This window comes from Catharus ustulatus, chromosome 2 (assembly GCF_009819885.2).
Source record: "Catharus ustulatus isolate bCatUst1 chromosome 2, bCatUst1.pri.v2, whole genome shotgun sequence".
Classification (NCBI taxonomy): domain Eukaryota; kingdom Metazoa; phylum Chordata; class Aves; order Passeriformes; family Turdidae; genus Catharus; species Catharus ustulatus.
The window spans coordinates 13,592,813-13,610,466 of record NC_046222.1 but is presented as its reverse complement, the minus strand read 5'-3'; the positions used below and the strand labels follow the sequence as shown (position 1 = coordinate 13,610,466).

Sequence of the window (17,654 nt, the reverse complement as noted above, 5' to 3'; positions counted from 1 at the left end):
AAACCTATTTATGGATTACATATTAACTATATGCTCTTTATGTGTTTCTTTGAACTAATTCTGTAATTTTGAACATATTCAGTTGAGTGTAGAATTGTTGTATGATTACAGGATGTAGAAGGGAAAGAGAGAACACACATTAGATTTGCTACATTTTTGTCTCCCGTGACTCTGCTGATCACTGCAAAAGCATTTACCTCCTGAAGTATTAATCAGAAGACTGTTGAGGCTGCCTTAACTTGCACTAAAAATACCAAAAGGCAGATTTGGATACAAGAATTAACATTACTCTGTATGAACTCCTCAACTCATCAGGGATCTAAAGAACTCTTGTCCGTTTGGGGAGGCTTATGGTCTTTTCTGCCAAGAGACATGCAAGTAAGCACTCTTTGGAGGGCATTTCATGCTTCTTGAATACACATGATATGCTTTTGAAACAGGTATCTTGATAAACAGGTGTCTCGAGTATTAACAGGTATATAGAAAGTTACCAAGCAGCTCAAAATCAGTAATTAGTGCCCAGAATTAATCTTATAAAATAGCTTGCATAAAATTTTTAGTTTAGCTGCAGACACAATGCACATTCTCAAACACAAATGCCATTTCTAACTCTTTTTGATATGTATACATTCAAAAAGCTGGCTTTTGTCTGGACATGAAACATGGACAGCAATTGCAATTTTTTTAATGTCAAAAGCAACAGTTGAGTTTTACAAAGTTGCAGGACTGTTTCTAACTGGTGTAGAGAGGTTTGTGCTCATACAGAGATGCAGTCACTGGACTAAGACAAAGAAAGAAACACTTAAGGTATACTTACAGTATATTTTGTTGGACATTCTTCTCAGTTAAAACACTTCCATTTTTTTTTTGTATACTTACTTTGAACTCCATGGGAGCGAACTATTTTCCATGTTTCCGAGGCTACCTCCTTCACATCCACTTGGTAGTGGTGGATGGGCACACCTCCATGTGAATCTGGCTTATTGAACGAAACCTTGGCCATGGTTTGGGACAGCTCCACAACTCGAACTCCGTACGGACTTGACGGCACATCTGAAAAAGTACAAACACAGTTTAAAAATCAGCAGCAGCTAGACAGAACCTGAGCAGCTGATAATCTACCCACAAAGGTCTCCTTAGAGTCCTCAAGGGAGAAAAAAAGTATTGAAAATGCTGTAATAATATCTGTGTTAGATAAACAACTTAAGCTTTCTACTACAGAGTAGTAAGAAAACCACACTCATTTCCTTGTATGCTAAATTACTGCAAAAACATTTTCCATTTTTGCCTTTCTTTTATAATATGATCTTTCTTAATAGCTAATTTTATCATAGAAAAAATGTAAGAGATCAGTTTGTTGGTTGTATAATGATGTAAAAGAGAATAATGAACTTTATATAAAATTTAACAAAACAAACAGTTGCAGCTAATTAGATCATTCAGAGTCTAAAATCTCTTAAATAAGCTTATGACAAAGAACATTATAAATAATTTGGCCATTTTATGGAATTCTGAAAGACAGCTGAAAACATAAATCTCTTTTTCTTTTCTTCTGAAGACCAGATTTCAATCTACTAAGAAAATATTCTAATGGAAGGTTTCTCATCCTCTGTTCAGCTTAAGAACTAATTTGCAAATTAGGTTGAAAAAAGCATTTTCTCTGAAATCAAAAGCAAGACTAGATCTTTCACAGTAGAAAAGATCTATGAAAATTAAGCAGGTGTTTTTAGATGTTGAAATGCTACCTATGAAACAAAAGCAAAAAATAACATTGGAGTCATATATCTTTAAAAATAGAAATATTAATTACATTATTTTTACAATTTGTGATCAAACACATAGAAGTCAAAAAAACCAGTTTTTCTTATTTCCTTACATTTTAAAGAGTTATAATTATAAAAAACGATATTGAAAATGATAGGAAGACTTTAATTCTGTGGACAGAACACCAGGGTTTTGAAACATGATTAAAAATTTCTTTTCCGATCCATCTGAAAATGATTTACGTACCTTCTTCCAGATTTGACATTGCTTTTGTCTCCATGTTATAAAAGATATTTTTGTAAGAACATGCCAGAATTTCAGCCTAAGCCTGTAATTTGGTTAGTGGGTAATGAACCATTTACATAAAATATTGTCTGTATTCAAAGGCTGTCAGACAGTTGTGAATAAAAAGAAATCAATCTGAATTTCACCCAGTATTGGTACTTGAATGAAAATGAGACAAAAATTTCTACAAAATATTAAAGAACAGATTTAATGACATATTCAGCCACAAATTCTCAGGAAAAGGACACTGCCAAATCTGGTCTAAAGGGATTGATTTTTATAACCTCATAATTATCAGAAACTTAGTTTTTTATCAGAGAACATCTCTGACAGTTGTCGAGTGTTTTAATGCAAATACCTCTTACAGTTGGCATTTCTGGTTCCAGGTCTTCTGAAATCTGCAGTACTTGGTGTTCATTGGGTTAAAACCAACATAGGTTTTATTTATATGGATAAGAAAGTTTTAATGTCTTTTACTTAAAAGTACAACTATGTGAATCCATGACATAACATAATTTTGTAGAACTCAAGTCTCAGTTTGGGGGATACAAACCCCTTCCTATTTCAGAAAACAATTATCAGGATATGGGATTTTGCAAGAAATTTTCATGTTTATTAAAAAGGGATTGAAGATTTGTGATCAGATAGAACATGAACAAATGTAACTGGTCTGTTATGAATCCATGAAAACACAGACCTGGCTTTTGGATCTCATTCTAAATAGACCAAAAATTTGGAGTTCTTTAGAAAAAAAGAAATTATGTTCAAAGAACATACAGACTGTAATTTTCTGTGACGATATAGAAAAAGAATTAATTATATGAGTTGCTTGTTAAGTCAGTATTCACCCCAAAATCAAAAGAGGATGAGGATTTGAACCAACTTGTGACCAACCCCTTTCATTCAGATTCTCCTCAGAGATGAGAAAAATACTTTTTAATTTTTTTTTTTTTCCCACCACAGTCATTAAGTAAATAAGCACTGTTCTGTGTATAGATGTCTTCTCTCATGAGCTCAAGTGGCAACTCTGAGAAGAGTGGGGAAAATACAGTGTAAGAATCCCAGCAAAGCAATCCAGGACAGCCACACCTAAGCAGAATGGCACTGTTTGAGTCATGGGGATACCATCACTTGGGAAGATGAATATCAGTACTCACTTACTGAAGATGAATGCTCTTTAGATTCATTTGCAAGCTAAAAGGTGCTGTGGATCCTACAGTATTAAAAATAGCTTCTAAACTTCTGAAAATTATTTTTCTCCTGTTAACACACAAGAACGGGAATGAATGAATACTTAATTTCATTCATACTATTTTAATGCTAGTTTTTGGATGATATTTATTAAGAAGGCAATTCCCTGATGTTTCTGTCTGCATCAAAACAATTACTTAATCTATGGTATGAAACAAAAATGTGCTATTTACATATCCACTCTGTTCTTGACTTTCTCTTCCTTGTGTGTTAATGCCTGTGTGTGGTTAACTATAATAAGCATGGCACAGGGAAGATGAAATCCTTCAGGAAGAAGCTTATGTTTGCTACTGCAGATTCAAGTATAATTTCTGTCAGAGGAAGATATGATTAGTTGATAATAAGCATGAAATGAAGCTCCTGTGAAAACACAGAGTGATATTTTGTGTAACTAGCACAATGCAATATGTTTAGAACTCACTGAAGTGTAAAATACATCCACAATAATATTTTAAATGAGTCTCAGATTCCAAGCCACCCACATGTGCAGGTAAGTTTTATGTGGTTTTCAAAGTTGAACTATGGCAGTTCTAAGGAAGAGAGTGAATCACCTGAAGAAAATATGGCAGGAGACACATTCCTGGTGAAAACCAAAACCAAATACTAGCAAATCCCATCAACATATTAAAAAATACCTACTATGTATTTCCAGCTAGGCAGATCTGTAGCATTTTTCCCCAAAGATCAATAACAGCATAATGAACTGAATCTAATTCTGTAGTTCTCTAATGAATATTAATTTCATCATGCAAGGTATACAGCCTTCTGGTCCTGATCCAGCTAAACATTCCTGCATTTGAGCTGTTCCCTGTCAGCTGCAATTACTTGGAACATTGTTGTGGTTTTCATGTTAGAATTGCAAGGCTTTTGGATCAATGTTTAGCAGGAGTGAAGAATAATTTGCAATGTTGTGTACTCTGAAGTCTATGACTGGAAGGATAGAGCTGTGTATTTTTCTTGTTCTTTTCCTCCTAAAAACAACCAACCAACAAAATCAATCTTATGGGGGGTTTGAGACAGGCAGTGATCACTAATACATATACTATTGTAAATATAAGTTGAAAGACTAAGTAGTAGAAAAAAGAGGGGATTTAGTTTCTGTGATTTAAAGATCACTTAATGATAGTAAAGATTCCAGAATACTTCCTTAGAAATTTCACTACTATCTTTTCTTATCCTTGTACTGCTGTCAAGAGATAATTCATCACAAATTCAGCCTTTAAATTAATGACATAAAAAGTCCCAACAAGCGACAGACATTTTGTCAGCCTCATCTTCTTTCCACAGCATCTATTCCTCTGTACAATATGTGACTGTATTCGTGTATGATGCTGAAGAATTGTGAGGAGCCAATTTAGTTGTGATTTCTGTCTCGATACTGGGGTTGTAGGGGAGGGGGTGCACATGTGCCACTTGCTAGAAGCAACTAGAAGGTGGGTGAAAGCCTTGTCTCTGGGGAGAATTTGCCTGGTAATCATTTCACACCTCACATGGGGTAGGCAGTCAGCAGGAGACACCAAGGACACTGCAGTCCCCAGAGAGGTTTCTCCCATCAGAGGGTGAAAGGTCTCCAACAACGAACTGCAGTGGAAGGTTGAACTGGGCTAATGGTTCTCCTGCCAGCAGGCAGATTTTGGAGGAACCAGGGGATAGAAAAGTAACTGCACAACAAGCTCTGGGGGGTTTTTGAGTCCTGTCATTTGTCTGAGGGCTTTTTGGCTTTGGGCTTGGTGACTTGGGCTTTTTTGTGTATTGTTTTTTGGGATTTTTGAGTCTGGGGGCCTTTTTTTTTGGGTCTTATTTTTGCTTTGGCTCCAGTCTGCTGAGGTCTGCTTCCTGCCCTGTCTCCAACCTGCCTTTTGGCTCTCCTGCCCTCACTGGCCCTTGTGTCTGTCCTGCCTCTCTGTGTCCCTGACTAATGCCCTGCTGCTTCACCTAAGCATCCCTGCCTCTGGTGTTAATGCCTGCTTTGAGCCTCTGTCTCACCTCTCTCTCTTTAGTCTCCCCCTCCCCTCCATCCTTTTCCATTTTCCTCCCTCCCATCTTTTCTAGCCCTCTTTAGTAGGGACATCCTTTTTTTTGTTTGTTGTTACCAATAAACGATTCTCAGGTACAAGGTTGTTTTGGTTGACTTAATTTCCTTCTAGACCATCTATTTTTTAAAGAATTACTCACAGTTCCCCACAGTGGAACGCAACAAGAATGAAAAAAATCAAATAGTATCCCCAAACAATAGGTGTAAAATTGCACCTCATCTATTTCGTACTCAGCCCATAACGCTGGTTTGCACAAATGGACTTTGTGATATAATGGCCTCAGTAGAATTGGTTTGGTTCCAAAAACAGTATCAGAGCTGATAGAGAAGTACAGGCAGAATTATGAGCTCATATGTGTCTCCACTGATGTGTAAAGTCTCCAACAATTATGACCAAACTTGTTCAATAAATGACCACTTTTTATCACTGGAGATTTTGTTTTCAAGCTATTTTTTGGATAGCTTTATGGAAGAAAATAACTCCCTTTCAGAGTTTTGCAGTCCTGGTTTTAAACAGAGAAAAGGAAGTGATTCTGTGAGAGTGGGTAGTGGGGTCCAGGACTGATCTTCCTGTCAGCTCTTGTCTCCTGTCAGTATGTTCCTACTGCAGTTATCCAGCTTTTCATCTCTCTGTACATCTGGCATACATATTGACTGAAAAGAACTATGTCTAAATGCTGAATAGAAATAGCACCAGGACCTTGGCAAGGAAAGAGATGAGGCTGGGGACTAGACTTCTGGAGACAAAAATCTCTATGAAATAGCTTGTGCTAGTGCATCCTCAGAATGGAAAAACCCCTCAATATTAGATCTACTTATATTTCTTTTGCAAAATCTCTGAGAGTTCTGGAAAAATAAGCATTTGGTTAGTAAACAAGACCCCAGTTAGCAAATAAATACATAAATGATAAACTGAAATAAGACACATACACAAAAAGAAAACACTTCTGCCATGCTGATAGTTCAATACCTATGCTAATTGAAAATATGTCGCAGTTTGGTTCATTTTTTAGTAAAAATCCTTTAGCTGATGCTGCTATTATGTGAATGGCAAGTTTTAGAACAGCAAGATAGATTTTAGGTCTGCCCATACTTTTGTACAGACAAACAGGTTTTTGGCAGAATATGATTTTCTTTTTCATCATACTATTCTCCAGGAAAATTAGATTCTACAACTTTGATTTTCTTTTATCTGCATGGAAATGCAAATAACCAGTAGCAAAGTGCCAGCATCAAAACTACAGACTAGTTTCTAAATTAGATTTTGTAGTTTTTGTCAGTTGTCAATCAGTCTTTTCATATTTTGACCATGGTTTTATTCCTTAAAAGAGGTTACAAAGTGTATTTTCTGTGAAGCTCAGTTATGGTCTTTCCCATGTCTTCATTTGCTTTTGTTGTCATTATTTCCCATCTTCACTGACTTTGTGTGTGCACAGGATGCTTAAAGAATATCTAATTCAATAAAGTGCTACAGCAGTTGTACGTAACTAATGACATCATTGGCTTCTTGTTTTTTAATTCCCTGTAATATTCCTGTAAAAAGGAAAAAGAAAAATCATATAGCTGTAGCAGATGTAGTATGTCTCATTTGCTCCCAGAAGCTGTGGATGCCCCATGACTGGAAGTGCTCAAGGCCAGCTTGGGCAGGACATTGAGCACCCTTGTCCTGTGTAAAATATTCCTGCCCACAGCAGAACTTTTAAACCTCATGCCATCCCAGAATACAAAGAAGAAGGGGAAAGGAAAGTCTAGGAAGAATAAGGCCATGAGATCCTTAGAGGTGAATCTCAGTTGAGTTTTTAGGGCTCTAAATTCAGCCTAGCTATACATCCAGCTATGCAGAAAATCTATATTATTATTTTAAAAAAAGAGAATCCTTCGAAATTCTTGTTTAGCTCTGTGTCATAACCTTAATATTTAGAATTTTAAGATATTAAATTACCTGTTCCATAACATAGTCCTAAACTACTGATGGCCATGTGACTTTGCATTTACATATAGAAAACATTTAAAATAATTATACTGAGACCTCAACAAAACAGAAGGATGTTTTTCTAGTTCATACCAGTTCCATGCATAGTGATGTTTCACATAAACTATGCATAAAGTAGATTTGGACAAATCTAAGAATATCTGCACTCACTCAGGCTCTGAGAGCCACTGGGGCAACCTGACAAGCTGACCTGGATTGCCAAAATGTAAGCCTGACTTAAATTAAAACCAGAGTGTAATTAAAGTTCTAAAATACAAGTTGTGGCTGTTGTGCTGACATGAAGCAACTAATTTGCAATGGTAACCAATAACTGTGGTTCTTTTCACATTCTATATGTCACTCACATAACATTCTAAAAGTTGAGGTAATGAAAAAGGAGGTCAGCCACGTGTCATTTTTAAAAGTTGATCATCACAACAGTCAGGTCATAGGCATGTCTGATTAAGCTTTCAACAAAACTCTGAAGTTTCTAAGCAGGCCAGCACCTTCTAGAATGAAACCTCAAATACTCTGCAGCTTTTCAGTTGTTTTGAGATGTTTAAATGGAATTCAGTCTGATCAGTAGCTTTGTATGATCTGAGTGAACAGTTACGCAGATGTGGTTTTCTATCATACAAATAAGGCTGCAAATTGCATATAAATTCTGAAAGAAATCTTCCTTTTAAAAATCATCAACAGGTCTAACTTCTTAAGTAAGGAACAGGAATAAAGATAATGGAGATTTGACAGTACGATAACTTTCTAAGTAGTAGTAAATTAATAAAGAAGGTAGTTTGTGCTGAAATGCAGCAAATTGAAAATTGAACAAAACATGAAGGAACAAATAAATCCTGCAGAATTTAAAGAAGAAACTGTTCAGTAAAATGATGAATGTTTGTGATCAAATTTATCCTAGAAGCATACTTAATACTGTCTACCAACTAGGAATTGATATTTCTTTTTCCCTGACAGAACCTTTGTAAAAGGTTTCTATGCCCCAGCATTTGTATTTACAATCAAAACCAAGAGGCAAAGCAGGCTGCATTGAAATGCATAAAATTATTTTATAGTCTTTAATATGAAAAATATCAATCATTAAGGCTTCCTAATCAGATTAAAGTAACCAAGGTAATAAAACTAGGGAGAAAACTTCATTTGACATCTTATACCTGTAATTGTTATAGTGGTTTTATCCTCTGTATCCCTGATCATTTTCCATTTCCAGCTGATGCCAGTTTAAGTGCAAAACTTGTAACAGTGAATTATACTTTGGGGGTTTTATTCCAAAAACAAAGTCTATTTAGGGGCAAATGCTAAAAATATCAATCTTTCAGGATACTGAATATTATACACTAATGTAAGTAGTGCATAGCAGGCAGTGCATAGTAGTGCGCAGTGACACCCCAAATCCAGTTTTTCAGCCCTGTTCATCATCACTACTAAATAAAATAGCTATTTTTTTCTATTTTTTTCACTTAATATCATTATATAGAATATCCCCATATAGCTCATGGTTTACATGATCTCTTCCCATAACTGTCTTTATCCTCATTCCCTTTTTATGTTTATAACTACAATACGTATTTTTTACATGTTCATCAAATTTTCTGAAGAATTGACTAAAAAGAGATATAAGCAAAACTTGAAGTGGAAAATATTAATCTGTTTAAAAAAATGGCATTGGTAACATTTCTGATACAGTTGTATTAAAAAGCAAAAAATAAAGTATAATAGCTTATCATTTGTTTTTCCTTGCATTTCCTGGGGTGCTTATGTGTGAATTTCCCAAAATAAAATGACAAAATATCATGTGCTTTTTCAATTAATTTTTCAATGCTAATATTCTTTATTAAAATTGATTAATTAATTAATTATAAAAGCAGGGGATATATGCATAGCTATACTGCAATAAAATGACAAAATATCATGTGCTTTTTCAATTAACTTTTCAATGCTAATATTATTAAAATTAATTAATTAATTAATTAATTAATTAATTATAAAAGTAAAGGATATATGCATAGCTAAAATAATCATCATGTTGTATCATGCATTGCGATTCTGCAAATCTACAGGAAAATAAAGATACATTCTGGAGAATATCTGTTCAACTGGTCTCCCAAGTCTATACACATTTATGAAAATGCAGCACACAGTGGCAACCACAACATTTTCTCATCATTTTCTCCCCTGAGACATAAGACACCAGAGGGATGCAAGTGGGGATTTTCCTTCCTTTCCTGTTATTTATGTTCATGGCTGCAAGAAAAGCTTTCTTTCTCGGTAGTCAAAAGTAGCTGTCAAAGGAAGGTAAAATCACACCACAGCTAACACCCAAAAAAAAAGTAAAATAAAGGGTAATGGATCTTCTAAACGATGTAAAATTTTGTGTCACAGAAATTTGAATCCCACATTTTCCTATTTTAGGAAGCTCAGCACTTCTCACAGTTCTTGAAAACCAAAAGATGCATTATAGTTGGAATGTGTGGTAGTATCCTACAGAGCTGATGGGGAAAACTTTCAAAACTGTGTACAAAGCCTAAGAAGACTATTAATAAATAATGGGGTTTTATAATTCCTGAGACACCAAAAGAAAATAATTGCCCTATGGAGGAAAAATACTCAAATAATAGCAGCATGCCAGGTCAGAGAGATTCCCTGTGACTGGATGTGCATGCTTCAGCAATTCTCCCCTAAAAGTCTTCCTTGTAGGTGTCAAAAGTAGTATCTTTCTTATTAAAAAAAAAAAGAAGAACTAGACCAAAACTTGCAACTAAAGCATTCAGAATCACTTGGAATACGTGCCGTAATGAAAAAACAAAAAGTACTTGTTTATATATAGTATTAGGCCATTCCATAACAAAATGTAATTAAAAGTATTGCTAAGAAACTCGCATTTGGTTAATTGTTATTTCTGGCAAAGAAAAAACATGCAGTCTGATTTTTCTATTTTCCTAGACAACAATAGGATATTCAGACATTCTGTAACAATGGGGTGTAGAATATCTCAGAGCTTAAATTATTTCAACCTAGCACTCCAGTCAAATTTTACTTTTAAATAACTAAAAGTGCAAATGGAGTTAGAAATTCTTTGCTGAACTACTTCAGTCTTTTATCACTGTTGTTTTATCAAGAAAATACGAGAGGAAAAAGGAAAAAAAAGAATTTTCAAATTCCTTCTTACATTTACTGCCTGCAAACCATATGTCTCTCTGCTGAAGTAATAAGAAACACATTGTTATAAATGTAGGATATAGTAGTAAGAGCAAAGGAAAAAAGGTTAGACTAATTTTTTTTCAAGTTTCAGAAGGCCTTAAAATTAAATCAAAAGAAGATTCATATTCTGTGGGAACTGGTTTATTTTACTTCATATTGAAGCTCAGCTCTTGGACAATTAAATTATCTGCAAATAGTCGACATAATAAAATAAACAGAGGATAGTGTGTCTGAATTTAATGTTGATTAAAGTAGGAAAAAATATTTAAAGAAAAGGAAACAAAATTTTAACTTACCAGCTTGACCAAGTGTATACTCCTGATACCTTGTTCCTATTCTGTTTGTGGCTGTACAGTTATACCGTCCAAAATCACTGTCAGACGTGGGAGCAATCTTTAAAATAAATATACTTGGTAAATATGAGTTGTTAATTAAATATATATTTTTAAAATCAGAAATTCAAGTATGTTCTTCTTAACCAATATGCAGATGTATTCTTACTTCAACATATCTAGTATATTCTCCAAATATAGATCTAAATCCACACTTTTTCATGTTTGACTCCCCCTTCTGAACTTCAAATGAGGAAATATGATAATGGAAAATAATGACATTGTTCATCTTTATAATTTTGCCTTTAAACAATAATTAAAAAAACCCAACAAACAACAACAACAAAAAACCACCAAAGAAACCCACAAAAAACCGCAAACAAACAAAAGCTAACAAACTTTTGGTAGATACCAAGCAGCAACCAGGCAGTCATTTTAATTTTCAGTCTTAGCTTGATAGTTTAGTTTTATATCTATTTATGGATTTTTTTACTTCCAAGAAATGCAAATTTCTGTTGGGTGCAGTTGAAAAACTGAGCATAAGCCATTCAAATAAGGTTTATTTTCTAGCTACTCATAAGAAATATGTAGATAGGTCAGTTCCTATACAGTTGTTTGTTGTTTCGATCCTTTTTTAGGAGTGTTAATAAATTGTAGGTTTCAGCTTTAAGTACACTCTACTGTACTCACAGTGCTGCCAGACTAAGGACAAAATTATGTTCTGCCACCACACTGATTTCCATTTGAAGTCTTACCTCTAGAATCAGCTTTCTTCCTGTACTGTAGGTCTTCAAATGAGTTGTATTTTTTACTGGTAAAACTAATTTTCCTCTTTTCCACTGTACTGAGGCAGACGGATTTGCTAGCACTTCACAGCTTATATTGATGGGATTGCCTTCCCAAGAGTAATACATGGTTTGATTTGACACAAATGTTGGAGCATCTGGAAAAAAAGAAGTAATGTATAAGTTTATTAGCAGGTTTAGTAAAACAAGCTGTGTATCCATATCCATGCTTTCTGTTCACTGAGAAATTTCAATTGATTGTTGTGTCAGTTTATTAAGGAACATGGAAGTTTTAGTATTTGACCTTGGGTTTGTTTGGCTTGTATCTTGGTAAGTTTTTCCTCTCCTAAACTGTTTCAGCTGAACTTCTTGGAAAAGAGAATACCTATTAGATATATTTCATATTAGGCAGTACACAGGCCTAATGAAAGACACTCTCAGAAATAAGGAGTGTTTCCTCTTGAGGATGACAAACCCTCAGGATGAGCCAGACCCTCATATGACAAAGGGAGGTGACCTAAAAACATATATTGTCTGTTCATGTGCTGATTTTATAGTGTCTTCTTTTGCTGTGGAGAAATTACATTCTCTCCTCAAATTTTCTTGTGCTATGGTTTCACCCATTTCTGACTGGAACTCTATTATACTTTATGAAATCTTTCTAAAGAGAGATGCTTATTTGTGGAAATAAAACTTTAAAAAAATAGCAAAAAATATTTTAAAAATTGTTGCAATATATCCTACCTACTGTAAAAAATATATTGTGAGGACAATCTATATTAGTTTCTTAAGAAATTATCAAGCTACAGCCAAGGAAAAATATGGTGTGTTTTTCTTTACAAATCTGGCTGGTTTGTAAGAATTGGCTGCATTAAATATATGCCAAACACTGAGTGTGAGACAGAGGAAATTGCTGGTTTACAAACTGTGATCTTCAGACCACAGTGCCATTATGTAACAAGACTTATCTCTTCTACTCGCTGTTTCTCTGGTGGGCAGGAAGTTTAGTGATTTCTATAAAATGAGGGAGTAGCCTTTTGCCTCTTCTTGTTACGTCTTGAGTGAATACTGTTTTTTTCTATCAAATATTAGTTTGTGTTATTTCCTAATTTCATCCTTATTATCTTTTAACAGTATTAAAAATAATTCTTTATTCAAGGAAACTCCCTCAGTGCAGAATTATCAGTTACAGCTGTTGCAATGGTATCTCTTTTAATATCTAAGATATACATAGATACAGATATATAGGTGATATATAGATGTACAAATATATAGATATAGATATGTAGATATATACCTATATAGATATATATAGATATATATACACATATACATATTTGTTTTGATAAATAGCTCCTAAATGTTTCCATATTTGTCTCTGGAAAATCTACTCCAGTTGTCTCTCATATAGTTTAGTTTTAGGCAAGAAAATTCCATTTAGGTCTACCAAAGATCAGAACTGAGCATCTTTAGTATGAAGTAAAATTTAGTTTCAGGAATATTTAAAAACAACTGGTTTTTCTCTTTCTTCTTCTTCTTCTTCTTTTTTTTTTTTTTTTTTTTTTTAATGAAGTGCACATTTTCAATTTCTTCCTGTTTGCCTCTGTCAGAAAGCAGAACATTTTGATGACATATGCTGCTGCTGCATGCAGGCATACAGGCTTTGAGCAAAAAGAACTGTTATCAATAGAAGTTTTAAAGCACAGATCAAAGCTGCTACATTGCTCAAGGCCAGCAGCATCTCCTTTAGTAACTGTTCAGCCCTTATTTTTGGAGAAAAAAACAAGTATTTTCATCTAAATAAGTAAAGCCTGCCTGGCTATGAATTTATTTATGAGACACAGGAGCTCATCTTTCTGCTCCAAGAGTTTTAATAAGTGATTCTGGTGATCTTGATTTTCACAGACCTTTTAATACCCCATATTTCAGCAGCTAAACAGTTTAACGCAAAGAACAGACTATCAAAGAGTCTCCAGAGTGTGACGTCTCACACTAGTGGAGAAAATGAAGAAAAAAGCACACTGCATAAGTGTGTTTTATGGTTTGCTGTGGTCAAGATTCTCAGAACATCAAGGCTCAAAGCCTTGGTTTTTCCTCCAGAAATGAAGTTCATGGTGGGGGTCACTTGTAGGAAAACTATGAACTTGTTTCTGCATGTTCAACAAATAGATTGCAAATCTCATTAGAGTCTTCATGAGATTCCAAATGTGGTTATTTCACACATTTTATGTAAGCACTGTCTTCCAGTGTGCAATTTCTAACAATAAGTTCACTCAATTTATGAACACTGGCATGAATTTTGAAGATTAAAAGATGCTCTGAATCTGATAAATCCTCCATCCTAGATAACATTTTGTGGTTTGATGCTCAATATACAGGTGGCAAGCTCATATCCTATTTTAAGACTTACAAGTGAAAAAGTAGTGTACACTTCTATACTGCAGATAAAAGCATTTAAGAGAATAGGGACTTCCATTTCACACTTCTCTCACTTCTAAAGGTAGATGTTGGATGCTCATAGTATCTATTTGTTGATATTTTAAAAGAATAGGTGAGTCATGGACTGTACAAAACTAAAGATATTAACAGTCATAAACCCAATAAACCAAAAATAAGACTTAAAGTCTGTCAAATAAAGATATATCCTGAAATAAACAACTCATAACTGTAAAGTATTCCCCTCAAAAAAGACCTTTACAGTTGCCCTCTCAAAAAACCTGCGTAGAAGGCTTTGCAGCCATTTCCGCAGCAGTCAAGAGGTCTAATATACAAAAAGAAGACTGTAGTAATGACTTCATTCGGAGAAATGATCTTAAAACAGATGATGTTTTGATTTCCTAGTCAGGAGTAGATGAAGATGCCTGGAGCAATATTTTACAAAAATAATATAATTCTGGAAATTATTTTCTTTTTATAGTAGAAATAAAAAAAAAAATATTACATTTCTTGTGAAACTAAAAAAAATCAGTTGGAAGGGAATAATTTGTTTACAAAGAAAAGCTTTTTCTTGTATGTTTTTCATCACTAACTGCTGTTTAGTATGCTTAAATGGTTACATAATTCTTATTTATTAAACATAAGCAATCGTTAAATTTAATATAAAATAATTATGAAGAATAACAAATCTTAAAGTCAAGTCTTTGAAAACATGTCTAACTATTTATATTTCTACAAAATCTTATTCCACCAGTTTCATAAAATAACTAACAAACAAATTACATTAATCACAATAATGTTTATCAGAAAGTTCTATGAATTGAAAATGAAGTAAAACCAAGTAGAAATGAGAAGCTGGTCCTATGCAAGGACCTTTAAATGCAATATATGTATTGTTTAAAAAAAAAAAAGATTCAATGGAAATCAGTTTGAAAACTAGAACCATTAAAAATATTAATATACTCTGCTTAGCTTCTGTGTAACTGAAAATTAATTTACACCTGACAAAATTCAATGCAGGGTGCAAATGAACTGTTCCTTTTAAGTTTTTCTACATAAAGTAAAAAGTTAAGATCACATACTAGAGTTCTATACAGATAAGTAAAAGTAGGAGCTTGAATACACTCAATTAAAAACAAACAAACAAACAAACAAAACAAAACAAAGCAAAACAAAACACAAAAAAACTAAATAAAACAAAAAATCTACAAAGAGATTACAAAATTTACCATTAATGGTATTTAATAGATGCACAAAATATCATAGAATAGCTTAGGTTGGAAAGGACCTTAAAGATCACCCAGTTCCAATCCCCTGCCTTGGGCAGGGTCTCCTTCCATTATCCCAGGTTGCTCAGAGCCCCATCCAGCCTGGCCTTGAACACTTCCAGGGATGGGGCAGCCACAGTTTCTCTGGGAAACCTGTGCCAGGGTCTCATCACTGTGAGAAATTATAAATCTGGAATGGCATTTTAGAGTAGTTAATGTTATGGTACCAGCATCATCTGAACTCAAGCAAGAGAGAAACAGACAGGTCAAAACTCCAGTTGGAATGAACTCTGGATAACCTGTGTAATGAGATTATTTAAGAGAAGGAAATTCTGGCCTGAAAGCTGTCTCTAGCATTTAGATATACTTGTTAGTTATAATGTCCAGGAATAGAGATTCAGCAACAGACTAATACATCACCTGCCTTGTCCAGAAAGTAATTAAGTTAAGGATGACAAAGATCCAGCTCTGGTGTATGTTTGGTGTCATACACAAAATTAGATACAGCAAATTACCTGATTCAGTACATGTGTCCAGACAACTGTAATGGAAAACTGGTGTGCAGAATCAGATTTGCACTTCTTAATTTAAGAACATAGATTTTTAAACTTTTGGCTATTTGTTCCCCTGGAACATGCAATAAAAATATGTGACAGATTGTCAGGTCTAAGACTCTGGGACATTTCCTACAGTATATTATTGGAAGCCTTGCTCTAAAATGATTAATGTTGGCATAAGTTTCCCATCATCAAGGACTTTAATAAACCACATCCTCTGGCAAATCTAGTACTGTCCTTGCCATCTATCCTGTCAAAGGGCCTCAATTTTTTGAAACTCTGCCACAATTTAGTTAACAGCTATCTATCTTTCTCTTGTATTTTCTCCCTCATACCTTTTTCAGTAGCTAATGTTTTAAAACAAATAGTTCTTCCTTGGATACAAAACAGAAGAACCTTCACAGACAAGTACAATAACTGTCACATATTCATTTGCAAGAAGAAATAATATTAGAAAGACTTCCAAAATGTGGTTAGGTGACTCTATTTTAATCTATAATGATTCTTAAAAGGAAGACAGGAATTGGATAACTTCAGGATTACTAACTTTCACTTTACTGCTACTATCACTATCATGTGGCTGTAAGGAAAAAAGTCCAAGACCCACACACGAAGTTTCCAAATAGGAAAGCAAATGAAACTCATCGTATATTGGTTTTAAATTGCCATGATTATTAGCTATAACCAGAGGGGTCGTTTTTTTCTGGAATCAAACTCATTATTTCAAAAGTTCTGGGAGGTACATGTTTCTTTCAAAGCAAGTGCAGAAAACACCACACCTTCTGTAAGACTTCCTTTCCCTTGCCCCATTCTCTTCACTCCTCTCAAAATTCATAACAATATGACATTGATATTTAATGATGCACTATTGACTGATTCTACCTTTATGAAGACTAAGAGCCCCCTCCTACTGGCAAGCAGTACTAATTCTTTGAAAGCTTCACTATTACTTTTAATATTCAAACACCAGTTGTTCCATTTCCATAAGATTACTTATGCTAGGTGCAAAGCACGTTGATAACTGCATGTTAAATAATGGTGGGTAATGAATGCATGTATAGCTCAGTTGCTTGGTGCTGCCAGATTTGCAGAAAATCAATGCGCCTATTTTTCTTTGAATTTCACTTGATGTTAAAGAATTGTATTTGTTTTTACTTAAAAAAACAAACAAACAAACAAACAAAAAAAAACAAACACAAAAGCCAAACTAACCCTCCAAGAAACTTTAATTTCATAGAAATGTCTGCTTTTAATTGACACATCTCTTTAAAATTGCTTAAATTAGTTTGAATTAGGGGAAGAAATTATAAAGAAACATAGCTAGGTAAAATAAGCCAAGTCTGTCATTAGTAATATATAAAATAAACTGTCTGCATATGCCTATTAATCATTTTTTATGCCTGTAAATCACCAACACTATGTCTATAAACGCCAACCATCAGGAACACTCCCCTACAGATCTGTCACACGAGTAGCAATTTTCATTTTAGTAGTAAAATTATCAGGTGCTGCCAACTGTTAACACATTATTCTCAAATGGTGCAAATCCGTACCAAATTTTCAATTGTTACATGTGTTCCAGGATAGAATTACTGGAATAATTTAGAACAGAAAAGAGCAGAAAAAAACCAGAACTTTCCAAAGGACATAGCCTGACTTCTCCATTGAATATTAGATTACATAATTGTCTTAAAAGGTGTAAGTGAAAAACTGCAATGTTTTTTTCAAACCAAGATCCCAACCTCATCTTTCT

The 17,654-nt window shown here is 34.1% G+C and overlaps 1 protein-coding gene across 2 annotated transcripts in view; it reads right to left on the bottom strand.

Moving 5' to 3' along the window:
- NCAM2 (neural cell adhesion molecule 2) overlaps positions 1–17,654 on the bottom strand; it is a 266,003-nt gene that overhangs the window by 64,732 nt on the left and 183,617 nt on the right. For both annotated transcript variants that reach the window (XM_033087058.1, XM_033087059.2), the window contains exons 10-12: positions 11,611–11,798; positions 10,820–10,916; positions 880–1,053 (exon numbers count right to left, since the gene is read on the bottom strand). In XM_033087058.1, coding sequence (XP_032942949.1) covers positions 880–1,053; positions 10,820–10,916; positions 11,611–11,798 — 459 coding nt within the window. The remainder of the gene's footprint in view (positions 1–879; positions 1,054–10,819; positions 10,917–11,610; positions 11,799–17,654) is intronic.